Below are 18,116 nucleotides of genomic sequence, written 5' to 3' on the forward strand. Positions count from 1 at the left end.
CACTGTATTCTTTTTAGAGTAAAATGTTTCTGCACCACTTTTAATGACGGCATCCTTGAATTTCCTTAAATAGAAACCAGTGATAAACTGATTTCACCAAGCATGGGTGAAAAGGTATACACAGTTTGATGCTTTCGTTATATTCATTATCGCATCTTTAATTTGCAGTGTATTAAAATATCATACAATAAACAATAATAGTAAAACAAACTAATTGTCTTTAATTAAAGTGAATTAGGTTTTGATTTTAATATATTTGATGCAGTGAGAACTGATAACAGGGAGGGTCCCAAAGGTTATTAGGGCATATTTCTGTTGGGCCTGATAGTGTTAGTAATAACCCTCTTCCTCATGGTTCTAGACATGAACAAATATGTCACTTCATCAGTCTCTGTTACTCGCACTTATGCCCCTCCACAGGGGTTGCAGATTCCACAAGTTATCAGCTAATGGCGTTATACATTAAAAATTGAAGCTTTTCTCACTCCGAGGCCTTTCAAGGCTTTGTTCTTAAGCCCTAGACACTATGGAGTGCAGCTGCAAACTATAGGCAGAAGATTAAATTAATTTGTAACTCCTTTTTTTTTTTTTTGGTCCTGCATTACTAAATCCTCTACATTTAATTGAAACCCTACTTCAAGACGCTTTGTGTTTCTGTGTTCTTTGTTGTCAGTTTAACCTCCGAAGCACTTTAATGCGGGTAAATTGCTGTTATATCCTTTGGATTGTTTTTAAACCATTCAGTGAGAGGACAATGCAATTGATACATGGGAAGAAGAGTAAAATCTTAGGGTAGATTTTGAGGTATTTAATATTTATTATGGTTCTTCACCAGCATAGTTTCAGTTGATTTAAACTCTCTCCCTAGAACTGTGAAAATTGGTCTTGGGATGAAATCTCACCTAGGGAATTTTATGTAATCCAGTAGTTAAGTCTGATTTTTTAAAGTTTCCCTGTGTCTGAATGTTCCAAAGTAGCTGCTGCATTTCTATAAAATGAAGGTTTAACTGCAATGCACAATCTAAATGCAAAATCCTTAGATGGAAATTTAATTGTGTGAAATGTACACAGGGTAATTAAGAACAAATTTCTGAACATCTCAGACTATAAAGTCCTCCTTCAGCTAGATCATCAGCTATGTTGAAGATGCTTATTTTCAATTTGCAGTTATGCCGAGAAACATAGAATATGCCTAAATTAAGAATAAAAAATTCAGTGCTCTTCAGCATAACTGTAAATTTAAAACTACTCCCACATTGTTGATATTCTAAGTGGGAAATGATCACCAAGAACATATCCTGAATTTCTGAATTTGTGTCCTGCATTTACTTTCAGGCTACAATGTATGTTTTCTCTTTATGACTTCGTGGCAATAATTATTCTTATTACTAACAGAAGCCATTTTGTTGCTTTGTAAGTAAATACCTTCATTCTAACTTTTTGTTAACATACAAAGGTTTCTATCATGCATTGTTATGTATCTGGCAAATGTTATGATCACACTCTCACACATACATTTGTCATTTAAATTGCAAACATACTCAAATGCTACTAACGCAAGAATGCTTCATAAATTACGTTGGACAAATCAAAGATCAATAAGATGACACTAAGGAACAGCCCTAGTTTTACAGTGAAATGTTAGTGGTTTACTGTTATTTAAATATATTCCCAAATGGTAAATGTTTTCAGAGCATTCTTTTTCTGCCTTTTACATTGTAAATCTCCCACAAGGAACAGAGTATTTAGCAGTTTGCTGAATCTTAAGTGTTTGGAATTAAAGTATACTTTTAATTTAACATTAAATAGAATCCACAACCTCCCCTAGGTCTACCTCCACCACCCCAAAAATAAATAAAGCTTTTCCAAATCTTTTGCAATGTGAGCCTGTCCACTCCTGGGAATGAAAAGAATGTGAGAGTCCTTTGATGAATTGCTGGTCCTTATGTGAGTCCACATTTTTCAATATGAATTTTTTTAAAACCAGACTTAAGCTGCCTATATTTAAATGCTCCTTTTGTAAAGATGACAAAGAGAGCAAAGATTTCTATTGGCTTAGCCCTAATCTGTTTGCTTTGTTGTGATTTTTTTTTCTTTAACTGTTAACCTATTTATAAATCTAAATCTACATACAAAGGTCATTGGTTGGCTGAACTTAAACCATTTTACTCAGTAAATTTAATTAAGAAAATACAGTGCAACTCATAAGCAAATGAGTTTTTCCCTAGTTTTAAACCAAACCACCCTCTTGAGTGCTGATTGCCTTGCCCGACCCCTGGTGATACAGAAACAGGCAAAATTAAAAAGGACATTAAAGCTTCATTAAATCTGAAACACATTTAGTACAGTGACATATCTGCAGGCCATTTCAGAGAAGATTACATACTCTTTTTGTAAGTTTCCTAATTTATAATACCTTGACAATAAAAACCGGGGAAGTGCAAGTAGATTAATAGACCAGTAGGGGTAAAAGATACAGAATGGCCCCTGTCCTCCTGTCTCTGAAACGTTCAGTCATAGCAAATGTGCTCCTTCTGCCCCGTAAGGGTTCCATGTTTATTGTGACTTTTGACAGCCTCATGAAGAGCCTGTTCTTCATGCAGTCATATCTGCTAAGAACCCTTTTCCTTTTTACCTTCTCCTAATTGAACTTGATAAAAAGGGTTGTAGGGCCTGGCTATATATTTTCTTCTATTTTGCCACAAGACAAATAGTGTGGAACCTAAACCCTGCAGCTGCATTAAACCCGGAAGGACAGGGGCATGCATAGAAGGCAGCTCCCTCTCCTGGGGCCTTAAAATGACTGCTTCGGTGCTGCTGCCAGTTTGCACTGGTGCAGAATTGGAATCCTGGACCTGTGCTGAGCAGCCCAGTGGTGACACGATGAGAGAGGAAATGATTGCTGTGCTGCTCTGGTCAAGAACAAGGAGCCACTCTCTGTTCTCTGACTCAAAAGAGGTTAGACCTGCAAGATGTCTTAGAAGGTCTTCGAGGACTGCCATTGACAAGTAGGACTGAAATTCCATGGATGTCAGGAAAGTGCACACAAAGCAAAGCCAGTCCCAGGAATGACGAGTTCACTAGTTCAAGCACTGCCGCCTATTCCCAGGCCCACTAGGGCCCAGAGGCTCCCAGCTGACCAGCCTGCACTGAATTGTCTGTGTTCTCCTGCATGGTGGTGTCTTACAGTAAATGAATGTCATCAGCCATCTTTATTGCCTTATACCATCTTATTGCCTTATCACAATAGAGGGGCCCAGGTAGACACAAGTCAGCCGTATCATGGCTCTCCATAGAACAGTGGTGACTTGAGAATTTGAGGTTTTGTGTTAAAATGGGAAAAATTTACATTTTTACCATATCCTACTCGTTTAAAAAAAAAAAAACAAAGCCTTCCATTTATTATTGCTTAGTTCTTTGAATTGCAAGAACCAGTGGCCAGTCTGGCACCTGCCAGCTACTTTAAATCTTACATATGTATGGCGGGCACGTTTCTTCTGCTGGTAAGCCAAGTGGGTAGAGTTCTTCCATAGACCCTAATGATAGTGTTCAACATGGACCCAGGTAAATGGCACAGCATCTGGCCCTAGTCAGTTTGGCTCAGTGGATATAGCATCAGCCTGTGGACTGAAGGGTCCCAGGTTCGATTCCGGTCACGGGCACATGCCCAGGTTTTGGGCTCTACCCCCATTAGGTGGTGTGAAGGAGACAGCCAATCAGTATTCCCTCTCATCATTGATGTTTCTCTCTCCTTCTCCCTTCCTCTCTGAAATCAATAAAAATATATTTTTTAAGTAGCTCAGCATCCGAAGGAAGGCTGGAGATAGAATGTTCTAATGTTTTCCAGTAGTTAGGAAGCTGTCAGCTTTTTAAATGAGAGACCCTCCTCTTGGTAGTTTTCTAACTCCAAATGTAAGAATATGTAAAACTCATAGTCCACAGATGAGTATAATGATAGGTGACAGCTTTTAATGAGCAGTCACTGCCTGTCAGTTCAGTACAGAATGGTTCAAATGCCTACTCCACCCATCACCACCACAGTAGACCACAGTGACTCCTGAATCGATGGGCACACTCTCGTTAGCCTGTAACACTGTCTTTACAAAATAAAGCAAATCAATGGCCTGTATTAGATGGGGGTGGAGTGGGAACAGTGGAGAACTAAGTCCCTCCCCTTCCTAAGAAATAACAGTATAAACACAATAAACACAATCACACAAAAGGAGTTTAGTTAACATTCACTTTCTCTTTCCTTCACCCCATCTTGTGATGTTTTTGTTATGTATACTTGAAGGGATTAATGATATCCAGCAAATAAAAACATATTATAACTTTATATCTTGAAAGTCAATGAACTCTGACTATACAAGAAATGAGTACAAGGTAATGAAGTGTATCAGGTATTCCATATCCTATATAATAAAAGGCTAATATGAAAATAGACTGAACCGTGGAACAACCTAACAACCGGTCACTATGATGTGTGCCGACCACCAGGGGACGTGCAAGGACCATGGTGGGCATCGGCTGCAGCCGGATGGTGGAGCAGGTGAGCAGGGGTGCCAGACCAAGGCGGGGCACCAGTCCCTGTCATCAGGGTGAGCCTCTGGCGGTTACTGAAAATTCTTTGCTCCCACATGCCACAGTCCCGCACAGCGCTCCCACCTGCTGCAGGCACCGGCCCCGTTCACACCCACTGCTGGTGCCTGGCACCCGGCACCGGCCCTGATTGCTCAGCACCGTCAGCAGGTATGAGCAGTGGCTGCCAGCCCCAATCACCCCTGAGGGCTTCTCCACCTCCCCCTGCTCCTGAGGGGTGATCGGGGCAGCAGCTGCCGCTCGCACCTGCTGACAGCGCCGGCCCTGCTCGCATCCACTGCTGGCACCACACCGCCAAAGGGTGTGAACGGGGCTGGCACCGTCAGCGCATGGAAGGAGGGGCTAGGCGGGGGCACAGAGGATGGGCTGAGACCCGCCCTTGTGCCCACCACAGCCTCGTGGCCCACAGTTCCTTTCAAGGTGCACAAATTCGTGCACTGGGATTCTAGTATGTGTGTATCCTATATAATAAAAGCCTAGGTGGCGTCATGCACGACGTCATCACAAGATGGCCACCACAAGATGGCCACTACAAGAAGGCCAGCAGGGGAGGGCAGTTGGGGGCGAACAGGCCAGCAGGGGAGGGCAGTTGTGGGCAACCAGGCCAGGAGGGGAGGGCAGTTGGGGGGTCCAGGCCTGCAGGGGAGGGTCATTGGGGGCGACCAGGCCTGCAGGGGAGGACAGTTGGGATTGGGCCTAAACCGGCAGTTGGACATCCCCCAAGGGTTCCCAGATTGGAGAGGGTGCAGGCTGGGCTGAGGGACACTCCCCATGCACAAATTTTGTGCACCGGGCCTCTAGTGTACACACACACACACACATCCAAATGAGTGTTGGCCCTTTCAAAGTAGTCACCTTACATAGCTATATGGTTTGTTCCTATAACAGTATTGTTGCTCAAATTGGTTTTAGAGCTTTGAAAATTAATCTCAGTACCTTTGTGTCTATCCTTAGTAAGGAATAAAATATTTATTCTTTGAAAATGGAGTTGGGTGCACCCTATGTTCATTGCAGCACTATTTACAATAGCCAAGATTTGGAAGCAGCCCAAGTGCCCATCAGTAGATGAGAGAATAAAAAAAGCTGTGGTACCTTTACACAATGGAATACTACTTGGCTGTAAAAAAAAAAAAAAAGAAGAAGAAGAAGAAGGAAATCTTACTTTTTGCAATAGCATGGATGGACCTGGAGGGTATTATATTATATGAAATAATCCAGTCAGAAAAAGGCAAGTACCATATGATTTCACTTATATGTGGAATCTAATGAACAAAATAAACAAACAAAATAGAAATAGACTCATAGATACAGAAAACAGACTGACAGTTTTCAGAGGGCCTGAGGAGTTGCAGGGTGGGTGAAAAAGGTGAAGAGATTAAGCAAAAAAAACACCATCAGACACATCCCAGTTGGCGTGGCTCAGTCTCAGTGACTGAGCATCAACCTATGAACCAGGAGGTCACAGTTCGATTCCTGGTCAGGGCACATGCCTGGGTTGCAGACTCAATCCCCAATGTGGGGCATGCAGGAGGCAACCAATCAATGATTCTCTCTCATCATTGATGTTTCTATCTCTCCCTCTCCTTTCCTCTCTCTAAAATCAATAAAAACATTTAAGAAAAATAAAAACCACACAACTCAGACACAGACTGATCACCAGAGGGAAAGGGAGTTGTGGGGAAATAGAAGAGAGTAAAAGGGGGATAAATGGTGATGGAAGGAGACTTGACTTGGGTTGGTGAACACACAATATAATATACAAATGATGTGTTATACAATTGTACACCTGAAACCTATATAAGACCAAAAAGTGACTGGTCTAGAAACACACAGCAGTAATTATAATTGGACTTAAAATTATACCCCTCAGCTTTTTGATCATCCAGTTTTGTTAGATGCAATTCTAATAAAATGAGGTAAGTGTTCTCCTGTTATTTGAAAAGATTCTAAACATGATTCCAAAAAGAGGAGTTTAAAAATGTTTAGCAGTGTCAGTGTCTTTGAAATAAATGTACAATTTATCAAGATCTAAAAAAGCAGTGTACACTGGAAAGAACACTGGATTAAGTTGCAGGTTTGGGGGTCAGTTCCTTGGTTTCTGATAAACTGTGTTCAGACTTCTTCAATGGGACTCTGGGGTTCTAATCTGTAAAATGGATTGATATTTTCTTAGATCCATTCCAGCTTCCAAGTTCCCTGATGTAGCGATTCTACTTAGTAGTTCCAAATACATATAAAGGATTTTAGGCCTGAGGATGGGCCACATTATGCAAAATGTTACCACTATATTTTTTAAGTAAGTTATGATATGTTTGGTAAATTTTATCTTGTTACTTTATATCAATCCTATTACTACCAGTCCAGTCATTTTGTTGTTACAGGTGAGGATCCAAAGACCAAAATTAAGTGACTGGTCTAGAAACACAGAGCAGTTTACAAATCTAGCAGAATTGTGGCGGCTCTAAGGATTCACTTTCAGTGTTAGACTTAGACCTGTACTTCCCACTTCAGTCTCAATTGGCCATTTTCCCACTAGAAGTAGCTCTTTTCTTCTAACTATGGATAGAAAATGGATGAAAAAACTAACAAATAAATTAAAATAATGGCAAAATTTTCTATTTCATATTTACTTTACCATTTCCCACAACCCTTCCTCTCTGTATACTTGCAATTAAAACTCTAAGAGCTGTGGGGTAGGAACAATTAAGTGTTTCCCTTTTACAAGAAGAAAAACCAACAGTTTCCTTTTATAGTTTTGAATCTCTGCTTAGAAGAAACTGTCACACACATATAAATATGAATAATGTACATATAGCTGAGAATATTCCTAAGATAAACCACATAAGGATAATTTTATGCCATTAAATATGCTCATTAAAATAAACACTTTGCTAACTTGGTAAGATATTACTCTGCATCCAGTTTTTATTTACATGCTGATTATTTTTTAACTTTATTTTTGTTGTTGATGCTATTACAGATGTCCCCATTTCCCCTCCTTTACCTAGTCCCTGCTCCCCCTTCTGTTGTCTGTGTCTATGGGTTATGCATATATGTTGTATGTTGTTTTGCTAATCTGTTCACTTTTCATCCAGTAAGGATAATGTTTTGTTGTTAAAATTTGGATATTTTATTAGGGATGTAACATTGTCCATTGAAAATGTTCATTCTAAATATAACTCTTAATGTAATTACAGTAATAATTTAGTTAGTGCATTTGTGGTTTTGAGCTTTTTATATTTGCTAGATGCAATTCTAAAATTTAACACTTGTCTGTCTTAAGGAGATCTGCCCTGCATGCAAATCTATAACTAGACAAATATTATTTCCTTTCCCAGCTTGCTCTTGGGAGGTTTCCATATCCTCAGGTAAGATTGTTCATTACTGCCGTTTGCCACTGTGACATTCATTCCTATGTATGAAGGTGCGGGGAGCAATTGTGAACATTGGAGCCACATACAAATAAATCTGTCCTGTTAAATTGAAAAGTGATATCTTAAAGGAGTCATTTAGAAGTCTCTATTGATTTTTGATTTTTTTTAAACTCCAGATTTTTTTCTCTTTGTTAAAGGTTGAAAGCCATCATCGTGCTCTTCCTTTGTGTGATATTGGTGATGTTTTCCCTTATCCTAACCCAGTACCACATGCTTATATTGAGGTTGGGGAGAGGCACAGCCTTTTCTTGAGCTTTTGGATTCATTAAAATTATTGGAATTAAAGGATTGAGATGAAAGGTAAAAATACCTAAATCGGTCCTCATTTTTGTTAAGCAAATAGGTGGGCCCCCAATTTTTATGTGGGTATGATTTTGACCATATTTTTAAACATTTTGTCCTTTCCTATTCACATTTCTAAGAAAACAAACTATCCATTATATTACCATTGCTGGTGATAACCTTTAAATTTCTTTAAGATTTTTATTAAAGATGAGTGCTAGCACTTAAAATATAAAGCTATTTTGTGGTTTGAAAATGATTCCCCAGTGTATGTGGAGAAATAAGTGAAATGTCTAGAGGGATGAAAAATGAATGGTTTGACTGTTTTCCTCTGGTTGCTGCTCACTGTTTTTCTGGCATCTTGGTCTGTACAGGCCAAAGTGCCTGGAGGCATGTCTGATTTAAAGGTGGTGTTGGTCTCTGCTCTTTAAGCATCTATTAACTTGCTATTATTATGCAAATAAGTGTTGTATTACACATACTAATTTATGCATGGTTAGATTATGCAGATGCATCACAAACATGGTTATTGAATAATAGGATGGGATTCATTCTCTCTACCGTCTTTTTAAGTGGTTTTAAGCAAATTCTCCTGGTACCCATGTAGACATTTAAAGACCCTTCACTTGCTGAAATGTCTGTTTTGTATTCTTTTTCTTTTACAGTTAAAGCCATTAGAGAAGTCGAAGAGAAGCTGTTAGGTTCAAGAATGTTAGTCTCACTTTTCACATTTATAGGCTTCTTTGTTTAAACATAATCTTTTCCTTAAAGAGAAAGTCTGAAATGTCACGATTGTTGGCATGCGTGTCCCATTTGGTGAGATTGTAGTGTATAGAGCTCTAGGTAGCCCATCAAATTAAAATCACATTTTCAGGATTTATAGCTCATTAGAATATTTATCTCGGTAAGCTTCTTATTGTGTCACTAATTTTTAAACAATTCACTGTTTGGCCAATTTGTGAAGTCCCCTAAAATTTTGTACTAAATCAAGACAAGAGGTCATATACACTATCTCAGACAAGTCGTAGTAGAAAACTTGTAAGTAATCTAATAAAAATGCCAAATTGAGACTGTAGCTCTACTCTTGAGATACCAAATGTCTCAGGTAATTAATCGGTGAGACTGGGTGATAGGTCTAAGAAACGAGTTGCCATTGCATGTGACCAATGAAGCATTTGAAAGCTCTGGTCAGAGTTGGGAGGAGGCTGTATACCCTTGCAATACTGTTTTCCTGAATGTCTAAGTAAGTATATGTTTACTTGATCAGTCAAGTGGAAGTTGGAAAATTCTAATGTGCTGAACTCCTTAGTTAGCAATAACCTTTATGCCAGAGTGGGGGGAGGGGGTAGGGTGAGGGGAGCTGTGCTCCTTGAATCACAGTAGAATATTGCCACCAAATTGGGACTTTTGCTTCAAATAATAGAAGCAGCTTTGATACCATCAGGCCTATTTCCCAGATTTTTCAACAGAAGTTTGTGTGCTTCATTGCTAGAATCAATAATGACTTTTGATAGAGTTGGTATTTATTTTACAGGCTTTATGCTGTAGACTGAAGGTGGAGAAAGAGTACTTGATAAATTCCTTTTGTGCCCCCTCTCTTTTGCCCTCAAAGCACTTGAAGAAAAGTGTTTATTTTTATAGTGTCACAGAGACTGGATTATTAAATAATACCTTCTCTTTGGCCCGTATTACCTCATTGGAACCCCCACCCACTCTGAGATAGCCTCCCCTCATATATTGGGCAAGCAGAATGGCTGGTTTCTCACTATGGAACTGCAGGTGGTTTGGTGCCATTGGATCCCAAATGGAGTAGTCTCAGGATTGGAGGGGATCTTAGACATCATTGAGTCAAACCTCTCTACAATATCTGAAAAGCAAACATCCACACTGTGCTTGAATACCCCCAGAGATAGGAAACTCACTTCTTTCCAGAGCAGCCATAGAGTCAAAGCAGCGTTCTATTTATCGAGCTGGGGACCGCCTCCCATTTGTTACCCCTTTCCTATCTGATTAAAGGAAGTCTGCAGATCAAATGAGAAGGATATAAAACCACTCAGAAAAGTACAAAGGGCCACCCCACTGGCCTTGATGTTGGGCTGTAACACAAACTTCTGATCTTCAGTCTGAAGGTTGCAAAAGGATGTGCTCAGCAACGTGCCAGCCGCAACTGGCGCCCAGCATCCAGTGAGCAGAGGTGACAGTGGGGAGGAGAGGCCACTTCAGACTCTTCCTTCCCCCGGCCCAGCGTCAGTGCTGCTGACAGCGTCATTAGCAGCGCCTCTTCCTGCTGGTGACACCATGTATACCCAGTGGGGATGCAGCCAAGGGAGGGGTGCTGGGAAGATATCTAGGAGAGTCCGTGGGACCAACATAAAGGTTAAAGGACTGGATTTTTGCTGAGATAATCATTTTATATGAATTTCATTGTTTTGTGGGTTGGGTTTTTATTTGGTATTTGAAAATACTATCCATTTTCATTTCCTTTAGGTCTTAAAGTTGCATAGCCTCATTGGCATACAGTGCAGGATGCTATAGGAAAAAAGGGCAAAGAGCCACTAAAAATGCAGTCTTATTACTGTAGCTTATACTAGGAATGGCGATGTCTTAGGTTCATCTTCTAGCACTTTTCCACATGGAGTCCAGACACTTTCTGGTATCTGACTGGCTGGGCACCCACCCTGCAGGGACCGTTACTCCCTGACTCCAGAAGAGCAGACAGGCTCAGAAAGGCAGCACCCATTGCCTCAGTGATGAATGGGTACAGCTGGGTCTAGGAGTTGCAGGCAACAGACCGAAGGACTGGCTCTGTGTACTCTGAACTTGGTTGGCTATTTGTACCACTGCTCTTCGCCCTCAGCCCCACCAGGTCTTTCACTTCTCTTGGTTTGTCTCCTCTGCCCTAGAGAGGCCTCTTGTGTAGATGAAAAGTTCTGAACATGGGAGGGGTGTGCCATTGTAGGCGATGACAAGACCATTCCCCAGAGCCCTTGTGCTTTCTTACCATGTGTTTAGCAGAGTGACAGGAGGACCAGAGGGCCCCAGAGCTCTAACTGACCCCAGTACCATTCGGTTCTGGGTGCCTGGGACGCTTATTCTGCAATAGGACAATGAAAAATTGTGTTTTAAGCATCCTGCAAGCAGAGAGTATCTCAATTTCTTGAACAATTTAGCTTTAATAGTAATCTGGTAAGATGTGCAGGTCTGGACAAGGACTGGAGCTGTGTGTAGTTAATCATGTAGATCTGAATTCAGTTGACTTAAAAAACATGATGGTGGGCAATGGTTTGTTTAATGACACCATAATTTAGGAGAAATAAAAAAGATTGCATGCTAAAAATCATCATCCCTCATTCAAACTTTACAGTAGTTCCCTGCATTAGGATGATAGTCAATCCATTAAGGAGACTTCTCAGGGGATGCGCCAGCTCTGGCATTTGGAAATTTGGTAAGCAAGATGCCACAGGAAAGTAAGATAATACAGATACAAATGTATTTAAAGTACTTTTGCATGTATAAAAATGTTGTTCTTCTTTTGGCGATATTTCCTGATCTTGGTTAATAAATTACATCAAAATGACCTGAAGTTAAAAAAAGGAAAAAAAAAATCTGAGCAAATAGTGCCCCTGGTATTGTAAAGCTTTGAATGTTTTCACACCCCATTAATTTATTACTTCTCTTTCTTCATCTTTAAATTTTTTTTTTCAAAAATTCCGACTCCCCGCTGCTGCAGTGATTTTCATCTTGTTGTTAATTTTCCCTGCTCCATATGGAGCTCCAGACATTTCACCTGGAGGCTGTACTAGATTTTGCTGTAGTGATCATACTTCCGGAGGCCAAACTGTCATTTAGGGTTCCTGGTGCATCTGTCTGCGCCAGGCTTTTCACTGGCATGGGAGAGTGTGAATAACAAATTGGATGCACCTGAGATTCAGATGATTAGTGTGTTTTGTGAATCTCCACGACTTGTAAGCAGATAGCTCTGGGGGGGTGATGGGAGGGCTAAGCAGCGACTGTGGGTGAATCTGTAGTCACACCTTACATTTGGGGCTTTGCAAAGGAAGTGCAAACATCCTAGGCAGTCTGGGTGCAGAGAGAGTAACAAATATTTCATCCTGCCTTGTCATTGATTAGAAAAGAGCCTTTAATTTCATTTCACCCCATGTTGTGATTAATTTGCATTCTTTGTCAGAAGTTAATGGAGTTTTTTATGGTTCACTCTGAAATCCTTGAAGACATCAGACTTGATCTGATGTTTATACAACCGCCAGCGGAATTTTTTCGTTTGATTGATGGCAAGCTTGATGTTATTCCAAACGGCTTTTTAAGCTGTTTTTAAGAATTATTTGAATAAAATGCAAGCAAGATATTGTTGTAAGACCAAGATTATCTGTTAAAAATCTGTTTCAAATAAAGAAGATGATAAGTAGTAAAAGGAATCAAAAACATAAGAGAGTGAGTAGTGCTGTTATTTGTTAAAAATACATAAGAATGGCATTCAAATAAATTGTTGCAATATATAGAGGTCACTTTTGTTGAAAAAACATACCACCATCTGGGCAAGTAGGATAATTAAAACTACGGTAAAAGGTGAGTCTACATCTTTAGGATTAAAAGCCTTTACTACCAATGGGCTAATTCTCATTTATTCTGCCAGCTTTTGCCACCAATGTACGAAATAGAGATCTGCTGTTCTTTAACTCAAGGAGACAGGGTCTGTCAGGCCTGTTAGCTGAACAAAATGATGACATATTGCTCGTCTCAATAAAGAGGCATTCTTAAATCCCAATACAAGTTAAACATAAGTGGATAATAGAGGATTTTAAGTGAATGACTGGCCTTTTTCACAAGATAGTTCAGAAATGAAAATATCCTGTGGTTAAAAGCAAAATACCCCCGTTGTTCATGAGTAAGAGAAATGTGTTCGCCCCTTATACACTATATATCAAAATACAAGGGAAGCTATAGGTGGCGTTTGCTCAGAACCCCCTGCTACTAACCAAGGAAGTATGTATTGCAAATGCTTTTTGATTACTGATGCCATTTGTTTGATCTGGGGGCTTTGCCTTGCTTCAGCAGATTCTTGCTTTGCTGTGATTGCTGCTAGTGAGACTTACTCATAGGTCAACAAGCTACTTATCTGAGCACTTTCATTTAAAACAGATTAATTTATTTGCTGTATCTGAAAGTTTGCTAAATAATTGGGTGGTTTTAATTGAAGTTACTGCCTTCTGATCCTTGTATTAACATGATCTAAGGTCCTTTTTATTATATGCAATCCATATTATTGACCAGATTTGCCCTGTTTTCATTTAAATGTAAGCAGCTTGTCAAAGAGAAAATATTTTGTTTAACTTGGCTTGGAAACCTGCTATTTTAATGTTTTTTCTTTCAATTGACACACTGTCTTTTAAGCATTCATTTATTTTGTAGTAATAAATTGTGCTGTGGATAGGGTATTTTTATCTCATAATAGAGTAAAAAAGCATATGTTATGAAAACTATTTTAAAATATTAAACACTTTACAAAAGCTAATGTTAAAATACTAGAATTTTTACGCCAAATTTTATTCATCTTTTAAAAGCCTTTGACTATATTGTTACTAATCCTAATTTTGATAATTTAACATTGTTTTATAGTCAATGTTAAATTTAAACCATAGATATCACTATCTTATTTATCTATTAATGCAGATCTATTAAGTATCCAGTTTTAGGTGTGAGGTCTTCAATTAAAAAATAAAAATAAAATAAAAAAACAGCAGTGGGTAATACACCAAACTTCACATGCTCATCTCTACTTGATAAGAGTCCAAAAAGAGCAATATGAAGGCAATTTTTTTTCTAAACAGATTTCTAGCCTACATGTTTTAATTCATTGTTTATGTTTGTCCTTACTATTTAGGACATAAACACTTAAAATATACTGATATTTTATGCCATAAAGTCAGAGTTTATGTTCCATAATATGCAGAGGTGAAATTTAAGTGATATGAAGATGTTCACTTATACACATTTGCTTCTTCCCAGGAACCTTTTAATTGTCACGTCAATGCTCCCCATATTTATCTCATACTTATCAAGAGATCTCATAATTTTATTTGCTTAGTCTATGCCAAATATAAGAGGTAGGTTCCTAGTATGTCTTTAAGATAGAGAGAAATGGAAGATAAATCATCCCCAAAGTGTGGGTAGCTTAGAAATGTGAAAATTTCCATGAAAGATAAGTTACTTATTAATACCCCAGTTGAGGTAGGAGTTAACCAACTAGGTTAGTGATTCCTGTCTTTTTTCTTTTCTTTTTCTTTTAATATGTTTTTATTGATTTTCTCAGAAAGAGAGGAAGGGAGAAAGAGAGAGAGATGGAAACATCAATCAGCTGCTTCCTGCACGCCCCCTACTGAGAATCGAGCCTGAAATCCAGGCATGTGCCCTGACGAGAAATCCAACTGTGACCTCCTGGTGCATGAGTCAATGCTCAATCCACTGAGCCACACTAGCTGGGCTGTCTTTTTTGTCTTTTTTAAGCAATTACCTTGGGGTCTGATTTTATTACACCTTCTAAACTACCATATGATGTACATCTCAGTTTAATTCAACATATATTTGTCATTGAGCGTCTACTCTACCTGACACTGTGCTACACACTGGGCACACAGAAATGAAACAGATGTAGTCCCTGCTCTCAAAGAGTCTGATCCAGTGCAGGGGGGAGGGGCGGGGGGGCTGGTGGTAAGGCACCATAGACAAAGGAGAGTTGATGTAAAAGGAACCTATAAGAGGTGGTATGCTCTGGACTCAAGAGGAAGAGGTCAGCTCACTTCAGGAAGCCATGAGAATTTTACACAACAGGTGATGCTTGAGCTTGGGCTCTTAGGCTGGAAGGATGGGCAGGCACTTTCCAGACATTTTAATCAAAAGGAGAATCACCTGGTAGAAGACAGAGGTCTAAAGCAGCATGCTGTATTTGATGTCCTTCTAGTACTTCAACTCAGTAGGGTACTGCTACTATCATTACCTTCATTTCCCTAACAGTTTAGGAATTTCTGTAGGTAACTTTTATAGCAACACTGGGAGGGAAGTCAGAAAGGGGAGGGAAAAACAATAAAGGAGAGAAGTGGTATGTCAGGATGGAGATGACAAATGTAGCAGAGACCAGATAATGAAATTGGGTTTGAGAATGTCAGGAATCCTTCTGAGGTGACCGGGAGCCAGTCTGAGGTTGGAAATCATTGCATTTTGAGATCTCTGCCCCTAAGGTCAGTTGGCACATTCCTCTAAGGCAGCGGTTCTCAACCTGTGGGTCGCGACTCTTTCACAGGAGTCGCCTAAGACCATCGGAAAACACATATATAATTACATATTGTTTTGTGATTAATCACTATGCTTTAATTATGTTCAATTTGTGACAATGAAACTGGGGGTCACCACAACATGAGGAACTGTATTAAACGGTCGCGGCATTAGGAAGGTTGAGAACCACTGCAGGGATTCCCTGCCATCCTTTATGAATTTGACTAGGCACATTATAGCATATTCTCTACACTTGCTAGGGGTGGGGGAGGGATGGAATTGTCATGATCACATATGCTAACACCTAAGAGAGCACTTTGAAAAATATAAGGTGGTAAACAAGAGCAAGGTAATATTAGTATTATTTATATTAGCAGAAAGTACTTTAGGGATTTACCTATGTAATTCTGAAAATATATGACCATGTCTCACACCAGGTAGGACTAAAATGAATTACTTTTCTGATCCCATAGAGCCTTCCTTTACAGCCTTTCTTTTTTGAGTTACAATTTATCATTCATAATCACAATCATAGCATATAGAATTATATACAAAGTCCAGTCATTTTCAGTCCAGTAACTGGGAACCATGATTCTTTTACAATTTTTAAATAATCAGTTTAGCCCAGAAATAGAATTGAGGTTTGAAGTAATACACTTGGTGCGCGGTTGGCTTTCAGGTTGCAACTCTGTCATCTTCTCTTTCTCTTAGGCACTGTGGTCTGGGAGGCCTATTTTTCCCCCTTTGGGTTTTTTTTTTTTTTTGTACTGTCTGCTACTTCATGGAATCATAGAATTTTAGGATGTGAAGAGATCTTACAGTGATCTAGTCCAACTCCTTTATTTTATAGAGGAAGAAATGGGGGTCCATCACCATTAAATTGCTCAGTCATGATTACCAGATAGTCAGCAACAGGATCAGACTGTCCTCCTACTCAAGAGGGATGGTGGGGGACAAAGTGAGATAAGGCACCCAGAGGCTTTGAGCCCAAATGACCATCCTTCTTTTATCCACCCATCCACTCAAGTACTGCCTCCAACTGGTGTGTCTGCAGAGATGTAAATTGCTATCCCAGGATGCTCCACGCCTGCCAGGTAATTGCTGATGGATATGGATCCCTGGGGGGAAAGTGGTCTTCAACAGCGGGTAGCAGCAGCAGCAACAGACAAAGACATCAACTTTTATTGTACTCCGGTGTTTTACTTATCACCATTCAGTATAGAAAACTTGGGTAGATTTGGGGCTAGGAGCTCATTGGCATCCAAGTTAAAAAGGGGGCAGACCTGGCCAAGCTTTGTTTGAGCACAGATTACTTTTTAGCTGTTTAACCGTTCTGGATTAATGCCTGGGGGGTTGGGGAATTCTTCCTCAACTGAAATGTTAATGATGCTAAGAACCCAACCCTCTTTAGTGCCAATAAAACAGACGAGCTAAGTTCATTGAAAAATCAATGAGTTGCCTAAAAGGAGCAAAGAGCTGATTCGATTTAGGACTAGAGATTGCCCAGGACACACCAGGTAGAAAGAGGGTTCCAGGGACCGCTAGAAGCTAGAAAAGGAGGCAGTTGTCTGTTTATGCACAGAGCCAAGGTGTCATTGCCAAGGGATTGTGGGAAGCTGAGGCATCCAGTTAGAACCAAGTGTGGACTCTGTTACGCTGTATACACTGTCAGGGTCTATGGATGGTGACTGCCATCAAGAGAAGGAAAGAAAGGCTGAGGAATAAAAGTCTTATGAGGAAAGGAGCTCTGAGGAGAAAAGAAAGGCCAAAGGGGGGTGGGGAGAAGGGGTAATGAGGGTTGTCTTGTTTTCTGTTCAGAAACCGGTTGCAGAGATCGCCATTCTGGGCATGAGGAGACCTTGACCGTAGTCCTAGTTCTAGTTTGATAAAGTACAGTAAAACAAGAGAAAGTTCCAGCCAAAGGCCTCAGTCCAGCCCCTGCTCTTTGGACAGGCCTATACCTCCTTGGTAGCCAGGCAGCTGGAAACACTCAATGGTTCAAGGCAGAGGGGACCAGGGGGCAGCAGGTGACACACAATAAGTCATAAATTAAATTATTGTCACTATATGGGTTCCACCCAATCACACACACAGCTAACGCAGGTTCTAGTTCTGGTTTTTCTTGTTAGTTGTGTGACCTTACTTCTTTTCAGAGCTCAGTTTCCTCGTCTGGAAATTGATGGCAGTGTCCTAGGTCAGTGACCTGCAGAATGATGGGAAGACAGGACAGAGCAGGTGGGAATCCACTCCCCGACGCAAAAGCACATGCATACACAAACAGACACAAGAGCATTCTGCTTTTACCTGTTAATTTTTAGAATATCTCTAAGTAATATCTTGTAGGAACTAAGAGTTATTTGGTAAACAGGGTCTGAAAAGTGCAAGACTGGGTGCTTCTTTCATATCCTGTATGAGCAGTTTCTTCTCTTTTCTACACCTTCAGCAGCCTTTCTCAGCACCATCTCCCCAGGACTCTCTGGGAGTTTACTGAAACCTGATTTCTCTATATCA

The 18,116-nt window shown here is 40.0% G+C and overlaps 1 protein-coding gene across 7 annotated transcripts in view; it reads left to right on the forward strand.

Moving 5' to 3' along the window:
• Positions 1-18,116, forward strand: part of MAP2K5 (mitogen-activated protein kinase kinase 5) — a 261,792-nt gene that overhangs the window by 170,318 nt on the left and 73,358 nt on the right. For 5 of the 7 annotated variants that reach the window (XM_005862082.2, XM_014536302.1, XM_014536300.1 and 2 more), the window contains one exon: positions 7,938-7,967. The exons of the other annotated variants lie outside the window; for them this stretch is intronic. In XM_005862082.2, coding sequence (XP_005862144.1) covers positions 7,938-7,967 — 30 coding nt within the window. The remainder of the gene's footprint in view (positions 1-7,937; positions 7,968-18,116) is intronic. 7 annotated transcript variants of the gene reach the window in all.

Source organism: Myotis brandtii, unplaced genomic scaffold (assembly GCF_000412655.1).
Source record: "Myotis brandtii unplaced genomic scaffold, ASM41265v1 scaffold160, whole genome shotgun sequence".
NCBI lineage: Eukaryota > Metazoa > Chordata > Mammalia > Chiroptera > Vespertilionidae > Myotis > Myotis brandtii.